This window comes from Tachypleus tridentatus, chromosome 13 (assembly GCF_004210375.1).
Source record: "Tachypleus tridentatus isolate NWPU-2018 chromosome 13, ASM421037v1, whole genome shotgun sequence".
Classification (NCBI taxonomy): domain Eukaryota; kingdom Metazoa; phylum Arthropoda; class Merostomata; order Xiphosura; family Limulidae; genus Tachypleus; species Tachypleus tridentatus.
The window spans coordinates 40,075,867-40,103,364 of NC_134837.1; the positions used below are offsets into that span (position 1 = coordinate 40,075,867).

General features: G+C 33.4%; 1 protein-coding gene across 1 annotated transcript in view; it reads left to right on the forward strand.

The window, feature by feature from the left end:
* LOC143240456 (sorting nexin-2-like) overlaps positions 1-22,360 on the forward strand; it is a 31,995-nt gene extending 9,635 nt beyond the window's left edge. The window contains exons 3-10 of the mRNA XM_076482897.1: positions 376-584; positions 7,960-8,206; positions 8,816-9,090; positions 12,709-12,802; positions 15,860-16,065; positions 16,334-16,477; positions 17,441-17,593; positions 19,977-22,360. Coding sequence (XP_076339012.1) covers positions 376-584; positions 7,960-8,206; positions 8,816-9,090; positions 12,709-12,802; positions 15,860-16,065; positions 16,334-16,477; positions 17,441-17,593; positions 19,977-20,027 — 1,379 coding nt within the window. The 3' untranslated portion in view covers positions 20,028-22,360. The remainder of the gene's footprint in view (positions 1-375; positions 585-7,959; positions 8,207-8,815; positions 9,091-12,708; positions 12,803-15,859; positions 16,066-16,333; positions 16,478-17,440; positions 17,594-19,976) is intronic.
* Positions 22,361-27,498: the final 5,138 nt, after the last annotated feature.

The following is a 27,498-nucleotide window of genomic DNA, read 5'->3' on the forward strand; positions in this document are numbered from 1 at the left end:
TGCCTGTGCTGAAATGGTCAGCAAACATAATGACTATATTTTTATTACTTAGGTATTAGAATAACCAAAAACCATAATTTCAGTTATTTGATTATTTTCATATCAATCAATACAGAAAATGGAAATAATCAGAAATTCTGGTTTTAATTAGTTAATTATTTTTCATGATAGTCAATTTAATCATAATATCAAACAATCTGTTGTTGGAATAATCAAAAGCACTAATAATCAGCACAACTAATTTAAACAAGATCCTTATTTTTGTGACAGTTGATTTAATTATAATTTTGTTTAGTAAATTAAATAGACTAGTTATGTATAGTGTGAAAAGTTTATTGTATATGAAAATATTGCATTATTTTTATTGTTTTACAGGAGGTGGAGAAGAGGTTAATCTTGATGATGATGGTCCTCCAGTTAGTCCAGAGAGAAAACTTGAATTTTGTACTCCTGAAGAAGAAAGAAAATCTCCATTCTTAGAATCATCATCTGATAAAATTCCAAAACCTGCTTTTCCAGCTGAGATAACTCCAACTGAACCCCCAAAACCTGCTGCCAGGAAGGCAGCTAAGTCTCAAGAAGAGGTTAGTTTGTGGGTAATTGTTTTGAGATTATAAATTAACAGAAAATTATTTTTTATTCTATTAAACAGAGATTTAATCAAAGGTACCAAGTTTCATGTTAAACTAACAATTAATACTGCTTTGAAGCCAGTTAAGTCCCCATGGCTTTGGGCTTGACCACATTCATTATCTGGGGCATCAGCTCTGTTGGGAGACTTTCCACATTTCTCCAGTCCAGAATTTAGCCACTTGGTCCTACAGACTTCTTAACGTCTGCCATTTGTAACTTTCCTTGCAGTGTGTTTCTAAACTTTGATCTTTACCACTGCATCCCACCTGGGGTTGAGTCTACCATTCTTCCTTCTGGCCTTTGTATCTATGTGCAACTGGCTGAACTTAGTCTGTTCTTGGATGACATTGCTGTCTTCAATGATCAGCTCATCCCACCATGGCTTATTACCATCCCCAACCATGACATTTCTTTGAGTCATCTGAGGAAGATAGATACTCCTGATTGGAAGTACCACCTTCTCTTTGCCAAACATCTTTGAACCATTCTTCTATTCCCATTTCTTTGAATGGTTCAAAATCAGGTGACTCTGTGGGCTCTGCCATACTTTGTTCTGGCTCACAGGATCTCTACAGTTTTTGTGTTTACAGCTGAGTTGTATGCCATTTCTCTTGCCCTTAATCATGTAGAATCTATACACCCTTTTTACTATTTACATTGACTCTTAGCTGTCTACTAGTTTTGGAATCACTTCATATTAGTTCTTGAGCATACTTGGTGAGGGAACCTCCCAGGGAAGGTTCTGTTCTTTCATTTTACCTCCTCTGGGATCTAAACATCCGCCCACGTGTTTGCCATGCGTGGTGACCCATGAAGTTGAGGAGAGGATCCTGGTGTTTGAGGAATCCAACTCTAACACACCACTTTGGCCTTGAATTCCTGTAGACAGGTAGCCTTGGGGTTGGACCTCTAGGGTCATTTGGCTGGTCCACTTGGAATAAGGTCAATCAGATACCAGTGTTGAATGTTCTCAACAGATGTGAACATTTTATCTGATGCTGGTGTTTGGGTATAGTGCTCACGAAACCCTGGCATTGCTGCAGTGTCCTTGTTTGGCATTGTAGTGCATCCCCTCATAGGGCTGCATGGTGGGTGGGGTCTGTGGGTGCTGAAACATTCTTTTTTATTATGGATGCCCCAAATAAAATCTTAAATAGTGAAAAAACAGTCCATAGGTAAACAACCACGTCTTGAAGATTCTGAGCAGCAATCTTCAACATCTGTAATCCTGAACCTATTTTCCTTATTACATTCTTTTTCAGACAAATTTTAGGGCAAATGTCTCCCTTTTTTACTCAGAAGGGACTAGAAGGACTTGCTGGCTTTCCAAAATCGGACAAAAAGCTTTGCTCTGGTGACATATTGGTGGAAATATCCACATCTAAAATCAGTGAACTCTTACATTCAAAGGTGATTGCCCCATGCTACTTTAAAATTGTTGTGAGGTGTTATGATTGAGAGGGATTTGAAGTACATCCTCAAGTTGGAAATTCTTGCTGGTTTCTCTACCCAAGAAGTTTCTACAGAGAGGTGTATCTCCACTCTCAGAGATGAAATTCTAATCCTGACCAATGTCCTCATTTTAACATTTACATCACTGCATCCACCTGCCACTATCAAGGCAGTTTATCTTAATTGCAAGGTATGGCCATACATTCCAAACCCTCTCAGATGTTTCCAATGTCAGTGATTCAGTCACTCAAAGACATGTCATGTTTCCTTGATGTGTGCTCATTGTAGTGGCAAGGACCACAATGCCTGTGAGTATGAAACAGACCCTCATTGCATTAATTGCAATGACTCTTGCTCATTTTACTTTCATTCTTGCTATAAGTGGTTGGAAGTGAAAGAGGTGCAGCATTTTAAGACAATTAAAAACATTACTTGCCCTAAGATTTGAAAGTTACTGTCCACCACTTTATCTTGGATGTATGCTGCTGCACTTTGTTCCACTACTACAAGAGTGCAAACAGATTTCTCTGTGCTTCCAAAAGAATCATTCCGAATCCATGTGAAAAGTCTTTTGATCTCCATGGTTAAAAAAAGGTGATGAATCAACATCAACACCCATTTCTGTCCCTAAAATTCATTCAAACAAACCCCAAGATCCACTTCCTTTAGATCCAGATACAGGTATTTCCTCAGGCACATCTTCTTTTCTCACTCCAAGATGCAAAATGATCATTCGTTTATGCCCTCAGTCACTAGAACCCTCTTCCAACGAGAAAGACCTGCTCAATCGAACCAGGACAGGATTCATGGAGGTCCACTCTTGAATAGAGAAAATAAAGAAAAAAAGCATGGTTGAAAATAGAAGGGCTCTCCACCCAATTTTCCTACACATAAGCAAAAAATGGCCACTTTTATACAATGGAACTGTCAAGGTTTACATTTTAATCTGAAAGACATCAAAGCACTGATTGCTTCCTGCTATCCTGTATGTCTTTCCTTTCAGGGAACATTGCTGAAACCTGCCAATACAGTCACCTTTTGGCAGTTTTCTTTGTATAAAAATGATAGGTTGTATAATGGATGAGTGCATAAATGGGTGGCACTGTTTGTTGATCAGCATGTGCCCACACTGTATTTGCCATTCGACACACACTTGGAAGCCGTAGCCATCTGTGTTTCCTTTGGTCGTACCATCACTGTTTGTTCTCTCTACCTGTCACCTGGAGAGACCTATGATCAGTCAGACCTTGATGCTCTTGTTGAACAGTTGCCATCTCTCTTTTTAATTCTAGAGGACTTTAATGGACATAATATTCTCTGGGAAGGTACTGCTATTGATGGGAAGGGTTGCTTCATAGAGCATACGCTCTCAGATCACAAACTTTCTCTTTTCAGTACTAGTTCTTATACTTATTTTCATGCACCTAGTCAGTCCTTTACTGCTGTTGATCTTTCAACTAGCTCCCTTTCACTATTCTCCCACTTTTCATGGAGGGTTGGCAATAACCCTCGAGGCAGTGATCATTTTCTTATTTCGAATGAGACTGGCCATGGTCGATGCCACCCAACCTGGTGGAAGCGGGATCAAGTAAACTGGCTCTCTTTCACTGCTCTCACAGAACTTGATCCTGCCATTGCCTGTAAGTCATCAGTAGAGGACTGCATGGCAACAGTGAGTGACTGTATTATACAGGCATCTGCTCATTGTATTCCTAAAACCTCAGCATGTTTTCCACATTATCCTTATCCTTAGTGGAATCTTGCCTGCCATGTGGCACAGAAGGCTCAAAAATGGGCCTGGGATACTTTTCTTAGGTATCCCACACTCTCGCACAACATAGCTTTCCAGCAGGCCCAGGGACATGCTAGGGGGTAAGATGTCAAATCCAGAAGCCATCTTGGATTAAGTTCACAACCAGTACATCTTCTACCACCAGTTCCAAAATCATATGGGACAAGATTTAAAAGGTCAGTCGACAATATAATACTTTTCCCCCTCTCAATCTTGCTGTCTGATGGCCAGGAAATTGCTGATACTCTAGGTGAAAGCTTTTGCTGGATATTTGGCATTTGTGCTTGAATCTCCACCTTCTTAGCAATCAAGACTTGGGCAAAGCGATCATCTCTTTACTTTTGAGCTGATTGCCTCTATGACTGTAATTGCCCCTTCACATTGGTGGAATTTTAAGTGGCCCTTCATCAATCTAGCAGCACATTGGTCTGACCTGATGATGTACACTACGAGATGTGCCATCTATCTCCTGCTTTTTTTGCTGTTCTTCTGATTGTTTTTAACTGGATCTGATGGGAGAATATTAATACCATCACTGAACAATTCCCTCTTACTGTTGGAAATGGGCTCTATATACCTCATGTTCGACAGCAGGTACAGACTGCCCTAAATTGTTTACTGAAGTGGACCAGAGCAAATGATTTTAACTACTTTGTTTAAAACCGTTTGCAGCACTTTTGATGCCAATGGGGTATTTAACCTGATCCTGAACTCCGTATTGGTGAAGTTGTGCTACCTGTGGTCCCTGAGACAAAGTTCTTTGGACTTATCTTTGACCATAAGCTGACCTTTATACCACACATCAAGCAACTATGAGTCAAATATACAAGAGCATTGAACATCCTCCATGTCCTGTCTTCCACCACTTTTGGAGTGGATCGATGCTATATGCTAACTATATATCATGTTCTTTGATCAAAACTAGACTATGGGTCACTGGTCTATGGCTCTGACAGGACCTCAGCCTTGAAGATGCTGGACCCCATTCATCATCAGGGATTTCAGCTCTACACAGGGGCTTTCCCCACTTCCCCAGTCCAGAGCTTATACACAATCTCATGAACCTCTTCTACACCACTTCCATTTGCAACTGTCTACTGTATGCTTTGAAACTTTGATCCTTACCACAGTATTGCACCTGAGGTTGTGTTTTTCTTCCTCTGTGAACCATGCTTTTTCAGAAAAGATGAACTGCCATTGTTCCTTTTGGCCTTTGTATCCAGGTGCAGTTGGATGAATTGGGTCTGTCCTTGGATAACATTGCTATATTCACTGGTCAGCCCATCCCACCATGGCTTATTGCAATCCCCAAATGTGACCTTTCTTTAAGCCATCTGAAAAAAGCAGATACTGCCAACTGAAGTACCATCTTCTATTTGCTAAATATCTTTCGAACCATCCTTCCATTCCCCTGTTGTACCAAACATGCTTGCCTTTTCAGCCCAGGGGGCATTATAATGTGACGGTCAATCCCATTATTCGTTGGTAGAAGAGAAGCCCAAGAGTTGATGGTGGATGGTGATGACTAGTGCCTTCCCTCTAGTTTTTCACTGCTAAATTAGAGACAGCTAGCACAAATAGCCCTCGAGTAGCTTTGCATGAAGTTCAAAACAAACCAAACCTTTCATTCCAATTTATACAGATGGTTCAAAGTCAGGTGACTCTGTGGGCTCTGCCATGGTTTGTTGCAGTTTAGTTGTTGTACACAGCATCCCCTCTACAGTTTGTTTTCACTGCTGAACTGTATGCCATTTCTCTTGCCCTGGATCACTTATGTCAAATGACTCGAAACCAGGACTGGAAAGTCCAACTTCAGGTGTCTAGTACTGATGTTTGAACTTACCCATTAGTCATCTTGGCAAGATATTATAATTAAAATAATGCTGAAGGAAGTTTTTTAAAACTTGTATTACTTTACTGTTTGAAAACTGTTGTCATACCAATAACTCGAAATCAGGACTGGGAAGGTCAACTTCAGGTGACTGCTGATATTTGAACTTACCTGTTAGTCATCCTGATGGGTTATGATAATTAAAATTATGCTACAGAAAGTTCTTTTTAGCTTATATTACTGTAGTTTCTCTCTTACTGCTGTAAACTAGATATAAAAATTGGATTTAACATTGTTTTTAATTCAAAAATTAAACTTTTTGTTTTACCTTGATTCCTTTTTACAAATTTTAATTCTACTTTAACTTTTTACTGGATGTTTGGTGCAGATAGACTAGTTGCTTTGCACCATAAAATGCCAAACCAACCAGTTTTCAATCTGTTCTCATTCATATTAAAAAATGACTGGCCCATTTTTCTTTATCTTCTCTTTCTATGTGGTTTTTCTGGACACCTGGCTGTCTTGTGTCTCTTTGAAATGAGTTACTGCCACTGCAGCTATGGCCATCTGCTCTATCCTGTATATGGGCTATAATCCTGTATTGCAGGCTCAGCTTCACACCAGGTAATAGTCATCATGGAATGAGTAACATCATAACAAGCTTTTCCAGATCAAACCTGTTGTTCTTTGGCTGTCTTGTTTCTGTAAGGATTGGAAGTTGTCCTGGCTGGGCGACACATTGGTCATAGTTTTCCAACTCTTCATTTACTTTTATCTGGCTTTGATCTACCAAGTGACACTAGCCCACATTGTGACAAGTCACAATAGCCCACATTTTACTGTCATGCCACCATTACAAACCAAAGTGGTGGAACTATTTTCAATGTTTTTTTCTATGGGATTTCTCCCCTGATGTTGGAGAGTGTCATTGACAATGGTGACACTGCCTAACTTGCTTGTGTTTTGAACTTTTTACAAGCCATTGACTTTTATAATTCTACTTAAATCTGAATTTTTGATATTGATTTGTTTTAATTTGATTTATTTTTACATTCTGTAATACTTTTACCTTTTTTTAACAGTTTGGCCCAGACAGCCTAGTTGGTTTGCATCAATAAAACCAACCAATTCACTATTCTCTGTTTTTGCATTCTCTTTATTGTGTTGAGGCACATGCATTTTTCTACTGCTTATGTATATACAGTGATTTGTTTATTTGATGCATTGTTTTCAAAAATGTTTTTTTATTAGAATGTATTTTCAAAATTGGTAGATTCACCTCTAAAATACAAAAAGCTTTTGTTGATTTGCTTTCTTGTTTTTCATAAAACACAAGCATGCATCAACTCCTATAGTGCTTCGCTATTTTGTTTCACTTTCCACATATGTAGCAATAAAATGGTTTAAGAAGGATCTAAGTTTGAGTTCAAACAAATGTTGTACAGTTGAAGAACGTAAACTTCAATACTTTCAACAGATGTGTTAGTTTCTTGTCACAGTTGATGTTTCATACAAATAGCTTTCATAACAATGTGCCTATTAAATTGTCAGCTGTGTTAAATGTATCATGTTAGGGTAAAAATCTGCATTACTTTGAGGATAATGTTATTGACTGTACATACATGCTTTATCATGCTGAATATACATACTGATTTTGCAACTGAAGGAACTATGCTGTTACTGAGGTGTTTTAATCAGAATCGAGTTTTGGTCTCATCTTACAGCTTCCTACTGAAACAAAATATTTGTTATATTTATTTTTGTCACAATCAGGATGCTCAAGGAAAATTAAAGAAATATATAAATCTTGTAGGATTAACATGTAAAAAAAGTTACATCTGTAAATTTCTGATTAATTTCAGAAATGGTAATATTAGGAACAATTAATTTGATTGAAAATGTCTTTTAACAGGATTTAATGTAGAAAGTGAGATCTCAGTGCTGTTATTTGTGTACAAGACATTTTGATTTATGTTTATAAAAAGAATATTTACATTGCTTAAAAAGAAACAAAAATATATAGAAATTTATTACTTTAAGTTACTAACTTATGGTTACCTTATTTTAAAGACACTTTATATTTAACAACTGTTAGATATAGTAGAAAGGACCAATACTTGTAGACCAACATAGTTTTTTCATTGCTTGTATAAATATTTGTTTTTAACTTTGGCTAAGTTGTGACATTTTCACTCATGTAGGAAATGTGGTTTATAACACATTTTAAAGACACTTCAATATTTCCTTACAGGTAGAAGAAGAAAGTGGTGACCAATTTCTAAATATCTCAGTTAATGAACCTCAGAAAATTGGGGATGGTATGGGAGCTTACATGATATACAAAGTAGAGACTAAAACTAACTTCCCATATTTCAAAACCAAAAATATGGTAGTCTCTCGACGATTTAGTGACTTTCTTGGCTTACATGATAAACTTGTTCAGAAACATCTTCATCTGGGCCGATTGGTTCCTCCTGCACCTGAGAAGAGTGTTATAGGTTTGGAAATTTTTTAATCTCAATATTCTGAAATAACTTGTGCACATTTTAAATAAACTTTTGCTTCATGAGAAAGGACATGTACTAGTGTAACTATGAGCAATTATATTTTAAAATGATTGGTTTCTTTAAGGAATTTTACAATAGTAACACTGAATAAAAAAAATTTTGAATACAATAATCTTAACAATACAAAGTGATTTAGAATTCAATGTTTATATGAGCTTAGTTATGCGATTTATTAATATATAATATTCTTCAGATTTATTTCTCATGTTTTTAACAGCAGATAACTAATGTAATTTCTTTTTTTATAATTATTAGATTTCACTCCTATACATTATATTTACTACATATTGTGTAAACAATTTCCTTTCTTCCATTTAACAGTCAATGGATTATAGACCTGATTAGTAGAGCATTTTTAATAATTTTAAGTCTCTTGACAGTCAGGACTTGTGATGATATTAAGAAAATTTAACATATTACATAATAAATATAATAATAAATATCCATGTATTTTTAAAATTAGCATTTTATTTTATAACTAACCCTTACATGTTAAAGTTTAGTTTGAAGTGTTTTAACAAAGGTTTGTAAAATTTTTAGGTATGACTAAGATAAAAATGAGTAAAGATGAATTGGGCAGTTCCTCTGATTTTATTGAAAAAAGACGAGCAGCCTTGGAGCGCTACTTGAATCGAACAGCAAGTCACCCTGTTCTTCGACTAGATCCAGATTTTCGGGAATTTTTAGAACTTGAGTCTGATCTTCCTCGAGCAACCAGTACATCTGCATTAAGTGGAGCAGGTGTTATGAGATTATTTAACAAAGTTGGAGAATCAATGAGCAAAATGACTTTTAAAATGGATGAGTCAGACCCAGTAAGTGTGATTGTAGATGCAATTTCTCTTGTAGCTTTGCTTGTAACTTGGAATTTAATTAATTTCTGTGTATGTATGTTAAATAACTTAGTGCTTTTTAAGTAAACTAAGTGTATTAGTTTAAACTACAGTGGAAAACATCAAAATGAACATTGCATAGTTTGAGAAAAATATCAGACATTTAGAAGAAATAGTTTTAAACTCAAGGTTCTTGTGATGAAAATTTATTAGCACTTTTTTAAAATGATATTAGAAACTATCTGAATTGGGAATGATAATCAAGTTTGTAAGAGCATGTGTACTTTAAGGTATAAGTTAGAAAATATTAAAATGTATTAGTTATTAAAACATGACTAGTTACAAACAGCAGCTGTATTAACTTCCAATGAGTGTAAAATATTTCCTAGAAACCACTGTCTCCTTTATAAATCCTAAATCTAGTCTACTTTTAAGTTTATTAGTATTAGAAGTATATGTTAAATTGTACTCTTACTAGTTTTAAAAAAAACTTGAACATGTTTGAAGGTAAACTTATCTTCACAGAAAAAAACATTAACTGAGCATCTGTTGGGTTATATATACTGTTTGTATTTGAAAATATAATTTCAGTTTTAAGCATTTATGAGTTTTAGAACTAATGTGAGAGTGAAATCAAATTTTCACTCACTCTTAGGAATTTTGTAAACTGAAATGATGACCTTGTTAGGGGTTGCTTATAGCATTTAAATTATTATTGATGGGAGAGTACAGTGGTATATATACCACCATACTGTAGCAACAGGACCTGTAAAGCTATGCTATTAACCCTGTCTTGAATAGTGAGCATCTTCTTGGTGTTGAGGGCACACCATCATTTTAAAATTTAAATATTAATAATTCTTAACAGTTTTAACAAAAACATTTGAGTTGATATTATCATTTTTTATATAATAATTTAGTGTAATTTCGAAAAAAAAAAACCATTTTATTTTTGCACATCTGAGAGGACTGTTTTCTAAAGAACATACTTGTTAATTTTTGTAAAAGTTTTCTGTCCATTCCAGTACATGGGTTTAAAGTTTCTAAGAAATTAATATATCTTGAGATACAAGCATTCATGTTCTGTTTCTTACATGAACAGTAAAGAGTTTTGAAATTTTATTCTGAAAAAAATATTTTTATACAGTGTTCAACTGTCAAACTACATTTAATGTTAAACATAGTGTAAAGTTGTTAAACTCATAATAATTGCACAAACCTCAAGTCCATTGACTTTGATCACTTTAGCATTTGGTTCTGACGTAACATAGATTTGTTCTTTTAGCAAGTAGACTGCTTATGTTTATTACTCTTCACAAAAAGCACATGTAACACTAGTAGATACTTTGAAGATACACAAAAAAAGTAAACAATACTTTTATGATAGTTTTTCATTAAACAGTAATTTGCTTGTATGTGTATAGTATTTGAACAGGGAAGTAATGAATCATACAACGAGAGCTGTGTATGTTTGAATGTTGTGGTGTACTCAGGTGAACTGGATATTTGTTCCACTTGTCAGATAGGCCCAATAAATAAGAGATTCATTCAAGATATTGATTATAGAGGATCACTAGAACTTAGGTGATGTTAAACAGAATAACAAGACTGGTCATAAATCTAGAACAAAGTGCACAAAATTTATTAGCAAATGAAACACAGACACAATGTATATATGTGCAGTTCTTGGTCGTTTTAATAAAGACCAGGTTCCAGACTGTATCTTTTGAGACTGTACCAAACCAAAAAATACCAGGTTCTTTAGTTCCAAGAAAGTTCACATTCACTCAAAGCAAGATGCACATGAGACTAGTTATTCTCATTAGAACTTGACTAGGACCATAACCAGTAGATATCACCTGAACAACTGTTGGAAAAAAAACCAAAAGCTGCTGCCATTCTTACACAACACTGTTAAACAAGGTTCTTCCTACTTGGTGACAGATGTTATATCTACTTCAAGAACAACAAAGAAATAAAAGTTTAAAAGAAAATCAGTTTAACAGTTTTTCTAAAGTGTTGTGTGTAACCTTCACATGTCCAGATAAGAAAATGAATTCAGGTTAGATATTGTAAGACAACAAAAACAGAAATATATAGTGTATTCATATATCACACTTGTATTGTTGACTTAGGTAAAACAATTTCTGTATTTTCTGTAATAGCATAGCCTCGTGGTTAAGGTGCTGAACTTAAAATTTGCAAGTTGAAGCCTCAAATTACATCACTGAACATGTTTGTCCCTTTCAGCCATGGGAGCATTATGAGGAGACAGTCAATCCTACTTTTCAGTTGGTAAAGAATAGCTCAACAGTTATTCCTTGTGATCTGTCACTTCTAGTGATGGCTAGCACAGATAGTTTTCAAGTAGTTTTGTGCAAAATTAAACAAGCTATAATGGGAGACATTAATCTATAGTTTTTATTTATATTTTTGTTGTACAAGTTTTAAGTCAAGTGTATTGTATTAAAATTATTCTTCCTTTTGAGGGATTGCTTTGTAGTATGTCTTTAGTTGTGATTTATGCTGATTCTGTAGTCTGTGTATGTATGGCATTTTCTCCATTTCTCTCTGCTTTTTTCCACGCTTCCTGGAATCAGATTTTACTTAATCTCTCTAACATTCAGGTAGGATGTCTGCTGCTCTGTTATTTACTTTATTTTATATCCATTTATTAAGTTGCCTAATACATTGTGTTAATCACATGACTCTATCAAGTGCACAAAACAGTATATTATAGCAAAAGTGATAATTGTGATGTTGAATTTTTTAATGGACTTTAGCAATGTTATCTGGAATAATTGAGCTGACTATCCATGTAGTAGGTTAATAATAAAAACATATTTATTACATGCATATATGCCTTATTTGATATTTTACCCATGCACTAATCGTGTTAAAGTTACGTTTTCATAACAAAATAAGACTGAAAATCATTTGGGAATAATACATAAAGTATGAGGAATTCATAACTGAAATAATTTGTAAGACTTTCTATATTTCATACTGAATAGTTATTTATTCTTTATTTTTAATGCTGCTGATTGTTGCAATTTTTTATGTCATGACTTTTAAGTTCAGTAATTTCTCTGTTCCACCTGGCAACAAGAATTGGGAAGCTTTTAAAACATTTGGTAGTTAATGTGTCCAATTACTACTTCAATATTTAACAACTGTAGTCCACCATTTGTACAGCAGTAAGTCTACAAATTTGAAAGGCTAAATCATGGATTTGATTCCCCTCAGTGGACTCAGCAGATAGCCCAATGTTGCTTTGTTAAAAGAAAACACACATTATTAACAACTGTGACACTAACATTGCAATGGTTAGAATTACTGTTTCATATTTTATGAATTGTTTTTCATTCAGAGAAAATGTTGAAAAGCTGTACATGTGTCTTAAATATGTTAAGGTAATTATTCTATCAAATTACGGCAACTTCTTTCAGGTACTTGAATTAAATTTTGTACTTGTAATTTCGAGTGGATTGTCTTTTAGTCATGAAAATAAAATTACAGATAAGTTGCTGAGATTTATTAATTCTTGAAATTAAAGACAGCTGATTTTAAAATTACATAACATTTTTTTTCTCTTTTCAGTGGTTTGAAGAAAAACAACATCAAATGGAGAATTTAGAACAGCAACTTCGTAAGCTGCACAGTAGTGTAGAGGCCCTGGTTCACCATCGCAAAGGTGAATTGATATTTTTAAGAATATATTATTCTTTGGCTGTCATTTTTTTTGTAATGGTTGCATTATGTTCAAAACTTTTACAAATTCAGGATGTATATATTGTTTGACACTTTAATTACAGTGCATTTTATGATTATTTCAAATAGAATTAATGATACCATTGCAAAATTCTTATGCTAATGCAAGCTGTGAAATATGGACAACGTCTTTAGCACCTACATATTTTGTTCATGATGAATTATTTTGAAGTAATATGCAGTCCCACCATGACAGACTTGTAGCTGAAATTAAATGCCACAGCCCCTACTGGGAAAAGTTGTTTGCATAATGAGGCTATCCAGTGATGTAGATCCAAAGAAAGACATTTTGAAGAAGGGAAAATTTAGTATTTTGAATGAAAATGAGAAACTCACTGAACATGTATGATAGTAACAGTCATTGTGGCAAAATGTTACAATTATGAAATAAGAACATTTTTCAGAAGGGCATTGCAATTAAGTTAATTTGCTTGGAAGCTGATTCATGTACTATGAAGGATCTGTAGAAAGTATATCATGATGTGTGGTCTGTGGCTTACCTTAATACCTTTCACAATAAGTTGCAGTGTCAAACAATAGCACATAATGCTATCAGGCTGAGCACAATTTATGATGCACAGAAAGTAACTGTCTTTGTGTGACTAACCCTCAGAATGAGGTAAACTGTAAAATGAAGTCCAGGTTTTTATTATGTATAAATATTAAGTATGTCATTTCTTTTTCTTACTTTCTCAGTCGGTTACTTGTTTTCCCAATTTTTTTCCTTTTTAATTTTAAATTAAAATGTTAAACATTTGTATGTTGTGAATGAAAATAATTAGTAATAAATATTAAGCTATATCTGAGTTTATAGTTTCCATATTTGCAGTCAGTTGTGTTTGTAGTGTGTATACGATTTAGCTTTGCTGAATGTTGCTTGAGTTGCTATAATTATAACCATATAGTCATTGGTAATTACCTGCTTAAAAAGTGTTACCATATATCCATTGGTGATTGTAAAGTAGGCATAAAGAATAACTTGTCTAATTAAAGGGTGTTCTAAAGTAATTGAACCTACCTGTGTGGACTTCAATTAAAAAAAACAAACTATATAAAACTCTGGATATGTGTGATAACCAGTAGTATAATGTATTTTTGTGTGCATGTTTGATTTGTTTTAAAATGTGTTATTTTAAAACAAGTGAATTGTGTGCTTTTTATGGTTAGATTTAATGTCAACAACTGAGACTAAAGTACCTGTACCTGTTGTAAAGAATCCAGCCCTATAAAACCTGACTGTGATTATCTCCTTTAAAGCTTGACCATATATGTATAGTTAATCATTTGTTGGAATAATTTTCATGAGTTTAGGAAAGATTAGAATTGTTAAAAATTGCATAAAGAGAAGGCCTTTAAGTGATTATTAGCTATGATCACTATCACATTACTTTTATTTGGCTTACCTAGTTTACTAGGTGCATCTTTGCTTGGCTTGTGTTACTGTTTTTATCACATTTACATAGATTCAAGTCTTAAAATTTATTATTGGTTTATTTCTTTAATATTGACATATACAGATTTGCTTAAATATATTGATTTTTTAGCCTGTTAGATTCAGCTTAGCTTTCATTACATTGATGTATTGGATTTCATTGAATTCGAGTCTTAAAATTGCTTGTAGTTGATTGCTTTTTAATCTTGTTAGATACGTCCTTGCTTACAGATGTTCTTTGTCACATTGGTTGTAACATTAACCTGAAGCATTAATAAACCTTTAAAATGACAGCTTAAACAATGAAAACAAGAACTATATGTTAACAAGAAAAATACTGTCCCCAGTAAAGTAAAACATTTAAGTTAATCTTTCAATTTTAGTTATTTCATAGGCTTTAAAAAGGTTAATTGTGTTACACTCTTGGCTTCACTCAGAGCAAAAGCTCTAAGCTATTTGTACCACCTGCTGTCAAAAGTAATTGTTTGGCTTTTCAGGTCATGCTGAGAGCTGCTCGACACAACGTATGATAAGCCTACATTTTTATTCTTTAAGTCACATCACATTTTGAAATATACATGATATTGTGATTAATCCATTTAGTGTAGGATATCATGCTTGTGAAGTAAAGTTTTGAATCAACATTATTCAAGCCTGTTCTCCTGTGGCACAGTGGTTTCTTTTGCAGACTTGCATCACTAAACACAGGGTTTCAGTACACATGGCAGGCAGATCACAGACAGACCATGGTATAACATTGTGATTAATTAGAAGCAATTCAAAAGAGAATGTTGAGCTTTGTCTGCATGCACAGTTTTTCAGGTGGGAAACAGATGAATGTTTGGACAGACACCCATGGTTCACAATATATGTATAAGATAGTAATATATCTGTGTGTAATTGATGTTAAGGGATTTAAAACAAATTTTTAAGTGCAAGAAATAAATAATCATTGTAGAAAATTAAGTATGGTCAAACAGAATTTACAGATAATATGGAACAACTAGAATATTGTGTAGATATAGAACTTGATCACTTTTTGAGACTGAATTGTATTCTGTTGCCACTATTAAAACAAAATTTTGAAGGTTTGTTTGTCCTGTATCTTAATTTCATATTTGTAAACATGTATACATAAAACATATATGAAACTGATATTATGAGTTTTGTGAGTTTTTTTGGTACCTAATTATAATGTGTTTGTGTGTGTGTGTATATATATTATAACCATAAATTTTCATATTTTCAATATGCTGCATATTTTATTTCATGTTAATGTGTTTTGTTTATGGCTTGAAAATTTAGTTATAATTAGTCAAAGGTTGAGATTTGCTGTTTTTAATGCAGTCCTTTCTTATGATTTTCTTTATTCATTTAGTTTCATTTAAATGTAATTATTTAATTTCACTATATGTGCTTTTGCACCACTGTATCTTATTTTCTCCCTATCATTTGACTAAACATTTCTTTTGTTTTGTAAGACTGGTAAAAAGCCTATTTTGAAAAATAAAATCAAACTTTTTGTTTAAATAAATGTTATTTTAACAGAGCTGTGCAACACCACAGATTTGTTTGCTAAAAGTATAGCCATGTTGGGGAACTGTGAAGAGCATACAGCTCTTTCTAGAGCACTCTCCCAACTTTCTGAAGTTGAGGAAAAAGTGGAGCAAGTGCATATGAGTCAATCAAACAAGGACTTCTTCTTGCTAGCAGAGATGTTAAAAGACTATATTGCACTCATTGGGACTATTAAGGTAAAATATACATGCTTTCCAGTCTCTAAAGTTTACAATCTTGGTTATAAAATTAGAAATGTGCTTATAGCTAAAATTTGGTCCATATATAAGAAAATATTTTATTTAAAAAAGTACCCTTTTTAAGTTTTTTAGTACTTTTATCAAAATATATTTAAAATGCATTTGTGTTGTACTACAAAAATTACTTCAATAATATATAGTGGCCAAAGCTGTTATTAGGGATCTCATTAATCAAGATAACTAGTGATATTTTATCTTTGTACAGAGTGTATTCCATCAACGAGTGAAGGTTTACCAAACGTGGCAACATGCTCAGCAGATGTTAACCAAGAAACGAGAACAGAAAGCAAAGCTTGAACTTGCTGGTAAAATGGACAAAGTTGCTCAAGCTCGAGAAGAAGTGACAGAAGTATGAGATTATAGTGTTAACTTGTTAATGAAATACACCTCTACCAAGCAGTGTTTTTTAATGTACCAGCTAGACTTTGAAACTTGAGTGCTAATCTAAAATGAATAGAACAAAATTAATATGTATTAAGTCATGTACCAAAAATAAATATAAAATCCATTTCATTTCACAAGCTGAATAGTCTGTAGAAAGCTTCTCTCAGCTTTCAAACTTTTTAATCCAGAATTTTTTTAATTGAAATGTAATAAAACAAATCATGTAACAGCCATGCTTTCTAACTATAATGAGTTTAATCATATTTATGAAAACAATGTTTCTAGTCCTGAGCTGCCTATGGGGAATCTCTTTGCCATCATTTATTGGGCCTAATCTAATAGCTATGATTATATTCTGTTGCCTGACACCTAAATTTTCACTTATATGATGTATGGCTCAGATGTAAGTAAAATACCATTGAATGATTATAAACAAGTTGATCAAATAAATAGTACGTCTTACATAACTGATAATTAGGATAAGAGTGTGAAAACTTGTTCTGTAAATTTATCCTACAGCTAGTGTGGAGAGCATCTTAATAAAGATAAAATTCTAGAGAAATATTTGTTGAAGACAGAAGTGTATATGAATTACATAATGCTTTTTTTTCTTGTACAACTGTGTATTTTATTTTTCTATCACTTACTGTAGTTTGTTTTTTTTCTTTCATCTAACTTAATATGGATCTTTATTCTTTTTCAATTATTATAAATTACATTTAAAGGAATTATTTTCCCAATAAAAGAAAACACCTGTGTTAAGCAGTTACTAAACATAGCATGAAATGTTACTTAAAACATAAGTAGTTACCATGTACTGTTGAAATAAAAAAGTAAGTTGATATTTAAGAAGGATTCAAGAATATTTGCAGTTGCAGATAAAAGTTAACTTTTAAAGATGTATATTAATGCATATCTTAAATTGTAGTGGGAATCCAAAGTAGAAAGGGGTCAAGAAGAGTTTGAAAATATTTCCAAAATGGTTCGAAAAGAAGTGGAGCGTTTTGAACACTGTCGGATACAAGATTTCAAGGATACAATTGTCCAGTACATGGAGTCTTTGTTGAACATTCAACAACAGGTAAATTATGTGTATTAATATTTCTAAGACTATTTGTCTGTTATAACTTACTATGCAGCCAACAAAGGACCTTTCGTCCTTCAAAGTTGCCCTTGTGCAAGTCCATGAATTAATTGAAATCTGTATGTTTCAGTCAATAAGTATGGATTCTGAGACTTGTCCATGTCATTTAGAATAAATGATATGAAATGCTTATCATAATCCCTTATTCTCATCACACAGTAATGAAGGAATTGAAAAATTAAAAGGCATTTTGCAAAATTTGTGCATTTTTGAGAGCTGTGATGCTATGGAACATGAGACCTGTTTATTGCCCTGGTAAGCTTACTGTTTGTGCTGAGCACAGGTTTCTTTAGATTTCTTCTTTTTTACTTAACGTCTATATTACACACCTGTTCTTGAAAGCAGTAAAAATGTAAACTCACCATTTATTTTTCTAGAATTCTAAGTTCCAGCCTACACTACTGTCTGTCCTTTTTCCAAAGCTAAAAGATGCATCCTCTTGTCATTTTGTCCATAAATTGTAGTACAAAAATATCTGAACTTTACCCTTTGAACCTACCTGAGGCTCTTGTAAATTTAAATGACCTCGGGGATCATTTAATCTCGGGGATCACTGCAATAGTAGACCTCCTATGATCGTATTCTAGTTAGCACAATAGTTTCATTCATTTTGAATTTTTCCAAGGTAATTAAAACAAGTTTTTCATGAGTTGTACTTCAAACACACATATTTAGAGTGTTTTTGTAAACTGTTTTTCTTTATCCATACGCACACACACACAAGCCACATCACATTTGAACTGTTTACAAATGTTTGAGCTTGTTCTGAATCTATATTTTCAGTGCATGTCTCGTGTGTTTTTGTGTAAACATTTCTTACCATTTTATGTACATAGATAGACATGTACTTACACAGTGAGAAAACATTTCACTGATATCTTTCTTGAAGGAAGAAATAGCATGGACAAGTTAGATAATTATGAAAATAAGCAAAGTAAAGAATGACTCTGGATTAAATTATATTTCTTAAGTATTATTTCTTAAGTAAGGATATCAAAAGTGTACTCAGCATACTAAGCATTTGATATTGGGTACACTTTCTGTATTGTGGTTATATTAAAAACATTTAGTTACATGTAAAAATTATCACAACTGTTCATGAACTCGTGACCCATTTAAAATTTATGTAATTTGTTGATATGTTTATTTGTTCATCTATTTTAAATCACCAACATCAAGGTTTAGTTCTTTCTACTGAATGACTAGTACAGTATCAAAAACTTCAAGTTTGAAAAGAACTAAAATATATATTAAGAATTTAGAATTGAATGATGAAAATTGTGCAAATTATTGCTTTACATAGAAAAGAAAATACAGTATATTGTTGAAAACTAAAAATGTGGTTCAAAAAAGTGTTTTCTTGCCACCAGGAGGTAATCTAGTGAGAGGATGAAATGTGCAAAAATTTATCTTTAGTGGAGAGTAGTCTTTGAAATAAGAAATTCATTAAAAACAATCCTGAGACATATTAAAATGCAATGCCTGTATGAAAGTGGTTGCAAGAATGCAGTCTATATGAAAATTTTTGATCTAGAAAGCCTGGTGTCTCATGTGTGAAATGATAAAACTTTATAACTTTGCAGCAAAATATCAAGACCACATTGGACAGTTCACTTTGGACCAACATTACAAACAGTAGTTGGACAGTTAGTTTGATGTGGATCAACATTACAAACGGTAGTTGGACAGTTAGTTTGCTATGGACCAACATTATAAACAGTAGTTGGACAGTTAGTTTGATGTGGATCAACATTACAAACGGTAGTTGGACAGTTAGTTTGCTATGGACCAACATTACAAATGGTAGTTGGACAGTTAGTTTGCTGTGGACCAGCAGTAGAAAAATTTTTTTTTTGCTGTTGTTGTTAAATAAGAATTTTGTAGAAAAAAAAAATAATGGTGGCTCTCTGTTATGATGTTTTTCAACTATAGGAATGGAAAATATTTTTTAAGTCAAGGTATTATAAAGTAGTATCAGAACATTCTGGATCATCACACACACAACCTGTTCCTAATATATATTCAGTTTTAATATGTTGCACCACTTGAAAGTAGTATATAAAAAAAGCTAACTTGTACAAACCTGTGTATCTGATATTATTTTGGAAAGTTGCTATAACTTTTATAAAAGGTTATTTCCATGCATAAACTTATTCAACAATAGTATTCCAGTTTTCAAGTTGTTTATTTAATGAAGTACTATAAAAGTATAAAAAATAAAATATCACAAATTCATAATTTTAGGAAATCTGAATTGCCAACAATTTGATCTAATGTAAAAAATAATGTTATTTGACAAATAATTTATCTGTTTTCACAGCTTATTAAACACTGGGAAGCATTTCTTCCTGAAGCCAAAGCCATATCTTGAGGTTCCTGCTTGCTACCAAGTAGTCTTACTCCATTTCTACAGATCAAGCATGACTTGCTTTTCAAACCAAATTTTTATTTTTTTCTCTTATTTTGCAAAATAACTACTGAAAACATGGAAAATTAATGGGGTACTAGTTATGATGTAAAGAGTTTTTTTTCTCAAAGTATTTTTTTTTTAATTTCCTTGGGACAATTTCTATTGAGATGTATTATTGAAATAAACATGTTTGTTTAGAATACAGCTTTCCAGGTATCAAAGTAGTAATTTGTTTATATGTATTTATAATTATATGCATATGAAAAATGTACAAGGTATTCAAAATTTGAAAACAGTGCAAATACTTTATATATACATGTATGCATAACTATTTTTGATGAACCAATAACTATTCAGAAGTAATGCATTTATATTAATTACTCGAATTTAATGTTGTAAACTAATTTTTGATAAAGTAGCTTTATTGCAAATTTTATATTTTTCACATGAGGTAGATTAGGAATCCTACTTTATCAGTGGTTGAAATTATGAAACGAAAAACTGTTTCTTTTCAACATTCCATGGTGTTGTTGGTTAGCTTTGATTCATCTCTGTATTAGGGACTTTGGTATTGTGCAGAAGTGTTTTTGATGGAAAGAATTTCTTGGTTCATTCATTTTTTCAATTGGTTACTTACCTTGTTTAATTGAATGGACTCATCATGAATAATTTTTTATTAATATTGTTTTGGTAGAAATTCAAAATATTTTATTTGTCAAGAGTAAGAAAAGTTTTCTGACACATTACACTTTTTTGGCATAATTAATGAACTTACAAAAAATGTGTTCTTTAAAATTCTTGACTTTGATTTAATGATATGAGGGCTACTTTACTCTATGCAGATTTTTCAAGATGATAAGTTGTATTTTTACTGTTAAGATGAGCTAGTGTTGTAATATAAGAACATTTTTCAGGTGTTCAGTTCTTACTGTCTATCATAAATCTGGCACAGTTTTTTGTTCAGGTGTTAAATATACTTGTGTAAGTGTACTTGCTACAGTTTTCTTTCTATTTTTACATAGTTGTTTAATAACCTTAAAACTTTACTTTTTTTTTTTTATAGTTGACTATTCTTAAAAGCAAAAAGGCAAAATTATCTACTAACTTGTCTTCAGGTAAAATGTAAGTTTTGATCCCTGTTAAATAAGTTAATTTCCTTCTGTTGAAAGCTTTAATGAAAATATTTATATGAATAATGTTAATGTAATGATATAACAAAACATGGAGAATGATGGACTAAAACATTCTGTATATGAAACTACTCTTTTCTTTTTCTACCTAATTTTTGGTAAAAATTAATTGCTTCACTTTGGTATCATATCTGAATGTGCTGTATCTACTTGTTGTATTCTTCCAATACCTTTTTAGTTCATGCAGCTAGAAGAAAAATTTCATTTAAAGAGGTGAATGTGAGTGATTTATGAAATGTATAATGATTTATGAATACATTATTAGAACTACTTATGGAATTACTGATGTAATATGATAGCTGTCTTTATTTTTCCAATTTAAGAATTCACATATAGCTGCAAAATGTGTTTAATATTGCACTTTACTGTTAGTAATGCTGATTGAAATTTTGACTTAAATATAATTTCAGTTAAACAGGAAATCACGAATGATTGTGCTTGCTTTGGTTTTATTGATTTAAACATTGTTTAGTGTAGAACTTAAAGTATTTTAAAAACATTAATAATACTGTTTAGAATTGGTAAACATAATGTACAAATTTGTACTTAGCTCATGAATTTAATAATTAAAAGTTCAGGAATGTTTTATTCTTAACAAAAATAGAATTAGTATTTATGTAATAAGTGTCAACATTTCGAGTGCTGTGCCTTAATTAATGTGTTATATAACCTTTATCTGTTTAATTGTGTATATGAAATAAGAAACAGCATGGACGTATTATAATACTCCATTTGCTTGGCTAACAATTAAAGTTGGAAATTTATGTATATTAAATAACAGGTAGAGTTTTTCATGTAATTTACTTTTATGAGATATATATATACTTACACATCTGGATATAAATACTTGTTTGTTTGAAAGTCAAATAGCTATGTATAATTGGAGTTTATGCTCTCAGTCTGATGTTATTTACATACGTTATAAGTTATCAATAATGATAAGTCTCATCCGTAGCCACTATTGGTCATAATCGTTTTTTGAGATGTTTGATCTTACTGTTTGTTTGTTTTTTTGAATCAAGATATAAATCTGGTTATAATAAGAAACAGGTGTTCTTGGGAGTGTAAATTATGGAAGCAGTTAATTAAAAAAGACAAAAACTAGTTCATTTTCCTGTGTTTGATAACATGAATGGGGTGTTTATATAATTGATAATATTACTAGACATGATTAGGAAAGACTGTTGAAAAATCTGTGCAATATCTCTACATACAAGTTTATAAAACTTCCAAATACTACTTTTCTTGCACTTTTATACAGTTTCTTTTCTGTATTCTTACAACAGTGTAAAAAAAATTGTTAAAACATTTCTCATGGGAACAGGAGATTTATATTTCATTTACTGTTCATCTTGTACGAGTACACAAAAAATTATAGTTAACACCATTACAGTGAAAAGAAAACTGATTTGTCTAACTAACATCACATGCAGAATTAAACCTGAATGTCATTTAATGCAACAGTTGTGTTAAACCCCCTGGTCAGAGATCCCTAAAGTTCAGATATAACATCCATAATTCAAAACTGTTCTTGATCTGAAGGTCAACCAAATAACATTGCCTGCTGTCTATGAGAAACAAAACAAGTTTTTTTTAGATTCTGAGTCCAAAGTTTTTATTGTCCCAATTGAGTTTGGAAACAAAAAATAGTTATTCAGTTTTACATATGTTATTTTTTGTTTTATTTAAATATTTATAAAATCACCAAAAATTTTAATATTGTTTTTTATTAAACATTTAATAAAATTATCTGGTTACAGAAAAAAATTAGCATATTATTAGTAATACTCTTATCAGTAATCCAAGTTTATAATATATCATTTATTAATTAAATCAAGGGGGAGAAGAGAAAAGAATCTATCAAATTAGTTAGTGATAAACTGTACCCCTTAAATTTAATAAAATAACAATAAAACTGAAAGACAATTTCAAATTAAAGAAGGCTTGAATTATCACAAGTGATTATTGATAGCATGAAAGTAACCAGTTCTCATTGTAATAGAGACTTTGTAAACAGGATGAACTTCCAATGTATTGGAAAAAATATATATTAGTAAAAGTGATTATAATGCCACCTTAAAAATTTCCCTGAGGTTGATTCCTGTATGTGGTCAGGGGACCTTGGAGAGAAAGTTCTGTACTTTCAGTTTACCTCCTTTAGAATGTAAACATCCATTCTTGTGTTTGCTGTACATGGCTACCCATGAAGGTGAGAAGAGGATCCTGGTGTTTGAGGGGTCCAACCCTAACACACCACTTTGATGTGGGCATTGTGTCTGATGCTGGTGTTTGAGTATTATGTCTGATACTGATGTTTGGGTAATAATGCTCATGAAACCCTCACCTTACTGCATGTCCTTATTTGCCATTGTAGTTCATCCCCTCGTAGGAACTCTATGGTGAGTGGAGTCAGTTGGCACTGAAATGTAATGCCTTTATTATGGATACCCTCATTCACGAAAAAATAAAAATTAAAAACTTGAGAAAAACGAGATTATTGGAAAATGACTCTTCGTTTCTCTTATTTTTCTTGAAAGGTCGACAGTAACCCACAAGGCAGAGATCATTTCCCTATCATTTTGAGAGAGATTGACTGTTGTCAATGCCACCTGACCTGCATGCCTTGATAGAAGTTGGACCAGCCCAACTAGTCCCTCTTTCACTGCTCTTTCGAAACTTGATCTTGCCATCATCTGTAAGCCATTGATAGACGACTGTTTTCCGAAAACTTCATGTTTTCCACATTATCTTCATCCGTGGTGGAATTTTGCCTCCCACATGGCATGCAAGATTCAAAAATTGGCCTAGGATACCTTTTGTAAGTATCCCATACATAAGCATTATTGCTTTTCAGTAGACCCGTGCATATGCTCAACAGGTCAGACATCAAAGTCAGAAGGAATCTTGAATTAAATATACATCTAGCATCTTTTCTACCACCACTTCCAAAAATTATATGGGACAAGATTCGAAAGGTTCGTGGACAGTATATTTATAGCCCCTTTCAATTTTGCTTTCTGATGACCAGGAATTTCTAACACTGAAATTCTCGGCAAAAACTTTTCTCATGCATCTAGCACTTCTGCTTCATCCCCCACCTTCTTTGCCATCATTAAAAAACTAGCAGAGTAATCGTCTCTTTCCTTTCAGGCTGATCGTCTCTAAATAAATAAAATTCGTGGCAAGTATTTCGATTTAACACTTTGCATCTCAAGAAGAGACGCAAAGCAATCAAGAGCGCTCAGAAGAGACCTTCTCTTTACCCTACTCATGAAGTAAAATTTAACTGGACTAGTGATTGATTATTAATAGCTTAACCAACAAGATTTAAAGTTAACAAATTTGTAATGCAATCATGTGGCAAAGGTCCAATGGTGGTCTGCTTGAATTTAAATATTGACTCTACAAAAAAACACGAGGATAGGCATCTATAGATCCAGAAACCTCGGAATTTGCTATAATGATTATCTCTATGAATATTATTGCCCCTTTACACTGGTGGAATTTGAGCTTGCTCTTCATCAGTTGGACCTGGAGATATTCATCACCAGTTGATGTGCCACCTCTCTCATGCCTCTCTTGCTATTCTTCTGGTTGTTTTTAACCAGATGTGGCAGGATAATGTTTTTCCTGATGTTTAGCGCCATGATATTTTCCTTCCCTTTCCTAAGCTTGGGAAGAATCCTAAAATAACCTCAAACTATGGCCCAATTGCTTTGACGAGCTGTCTCGGTAAGATCATAGAAAGGGTGCCTAATGCTCGTCTTGTTTGGTTCCTTGCATCAAACAACCTCCCCTCGCCCATTTTGTGTGGGTTCCAATGACAGTACTCCACTGTGGACCTTCTGATCAAATAGGAAAGACTTTCTCAAGTGACATCTTGTTTCTGTATTTTTTACCTTGAGAAAGCTTATGATACTACGTGGAGGTATATCCTGCAAGACCCCCACTCATATGGATTACATAGCCATTTGTCCATTTGTAAACGTTTTTTTAATGGAGTGTCAATTCCAAGTTTGTGTAGACTGCACCTTCCTGTTCATTCCCACAAACTTAGAGGCCTAGCATGGCCAAGCGTGTTAAGGTGTGTGACTCGTAATCTGAGGGTTGCGGGTTCGAATACCCGTCGCACCAAACATTTTCGCCCTTTCAGCCGTGTTGGTGTTATAATGTGACAGTCAATCCCACTATTCGTTGGTAAGAGAGTTGGCGGTGGGTGGTGATGACTAGCTGCCTTCCCTCTAGTACTACACTGCTAAATTAGGGACGGCTAGCACAGATAGCCCTCAAGTAGCTTTGTGCGAAATTCAAAAACAAACAAACATAAACTTAGAAATCCCTCAGGGCTCTGTCTTGTGTGTCGTACTTTTCATTATAAAGATTAATACCATCAATGGACAACTCCCCCTACAACTGCAAGTTGTCTTTATGTTGACAGCTTCCACATCTCGTGTAAGTCGTCGAGCATAAGGTTTATTGACCAACAGCAATAGACTGTGCTTAATCGTTTACTAAAGTGGGCCACAGCAGACAGTTTTCAATTTTACCTTTTCTCGTTCTAAAGCCGTTTGCAAGCATTTCGGATAAGTTGTGCTCCCGTGGTCCCTGAAGCAAAGTTTGTGGGGTTTATCTCTGATTGTAAGCTGACCTTTATTCCACACATCAAGTGTACAAAGACTAAACATTCTCCATGTCCTCTCTTCCGCCTTTTGGTCTACAGCTCTACCAGGATTTTGGCCTTGAGAATGTTTGACCCTGTTCACCATCAGGGGTTTCAGCTCTGCACATGGGCCTTCCTGTCCAGAGTTAGTACACTGAGTCTTATGAACCTCCTGTACACCTCTGCCGTTTGCCATCTGATGGTCTTCACTGTATGCTTCAAAACTTCGAGCCTTACCACAGCAACCCACCTGGGACCATGCTTTTTTAAAAATAATGTCATTGTTCTTTTTTGCCTTCATATCCGAGTGCAGTTGGATGAATTGGGTCTATCCTTGGATAACATTGCTGTATCCACTGATCAGCCCATCTCACCATGGCTTATTACCATCCTCAAATGTGACCTTTCTTTGAGTCATTTGAAGAAGGTGGATGTTCCCGATTGGAAGTGCCGCCTTCTATTTGCCGAACATCTTTCGAACCATCTTCCATTCCCATTTATACAAATGGTTTGAAATCAGGTGACTTGTGGTATCTGTCACGGTTTGTTGTGGTTCAGCAGTTGAAAACAAAATCCTCTCTACAGTTTCTGTGTTCACTGCCGAATTGTACGCCATTTCTCTTGCCCTGAATCACAGAGAAGCTATGCAGTACACGAACTAGTCCCCGGAATTGCTTCATGTTAGTTCTCACCCTGTTCTTGTCGATATTCAAAACCGACTGGCCCATTTCTCTCTATCATCTACATCTGTCCAGTTTTTCTGGATACCAGACCACGTCGGTATTCGGGGAACGAGCTCGCTGACATCGGAGCTAAGACTGAGCTTAGACTGCAATGTAACAAAGTGAAAATTGGTCATTATTTTCAAAAACACTAAAAAGATCATAAGTACATTGAACAAGAACAGTGCCTTTCTTCATGATAATGTAATAAAACTTATCTCAGAACTCAGGTACTGAAAGTCATTCTGATAGGATAATAAAGGAGTGAACACGAGTGAAAAGATCGCTTCCTTATTTTACATAATGTATCTTACTTTACAACAATTTTTGCCATAAGAAATTCACATGGAATAGTAGAGGGGATAACTAAGAACAATAAGTAACTAGAACAAAAGAAACTTAGTCATTTTTCACCAGTTTTCTATATTTTTAAAATTATACATACTGCTAGAAGCACTTACGTCTGAAACTTTTTCACAGTTCTTGTTAAGCTGAAGTTTCACATTCTTATTTAAAGAAATAAGAAACATTAGATACGCTTTTGCATATCACATAAACTCTATCGTAAAACCATCCACAACTTCAACATTTTGAAGGCAATGAAATTCATGCATTGGTGATGAAACTGTCTTCACCCTTGTAAACACATTTGTTATCAGTATTTAAATACGGGAAAGGAACACTTCAACACTGATACAATTTCAATCTCAGAAATTTAAGAATACAACAGTACATAAGTACTTATATTTTTTCAGGAAAATGGAAAGCAATCAGTAGATTCACACTCACCATAGTGCAATAATATTAAGCCTGCCATATTTTAATATTACATGATTCAACCTCTTTAAGTTTCTAGAACA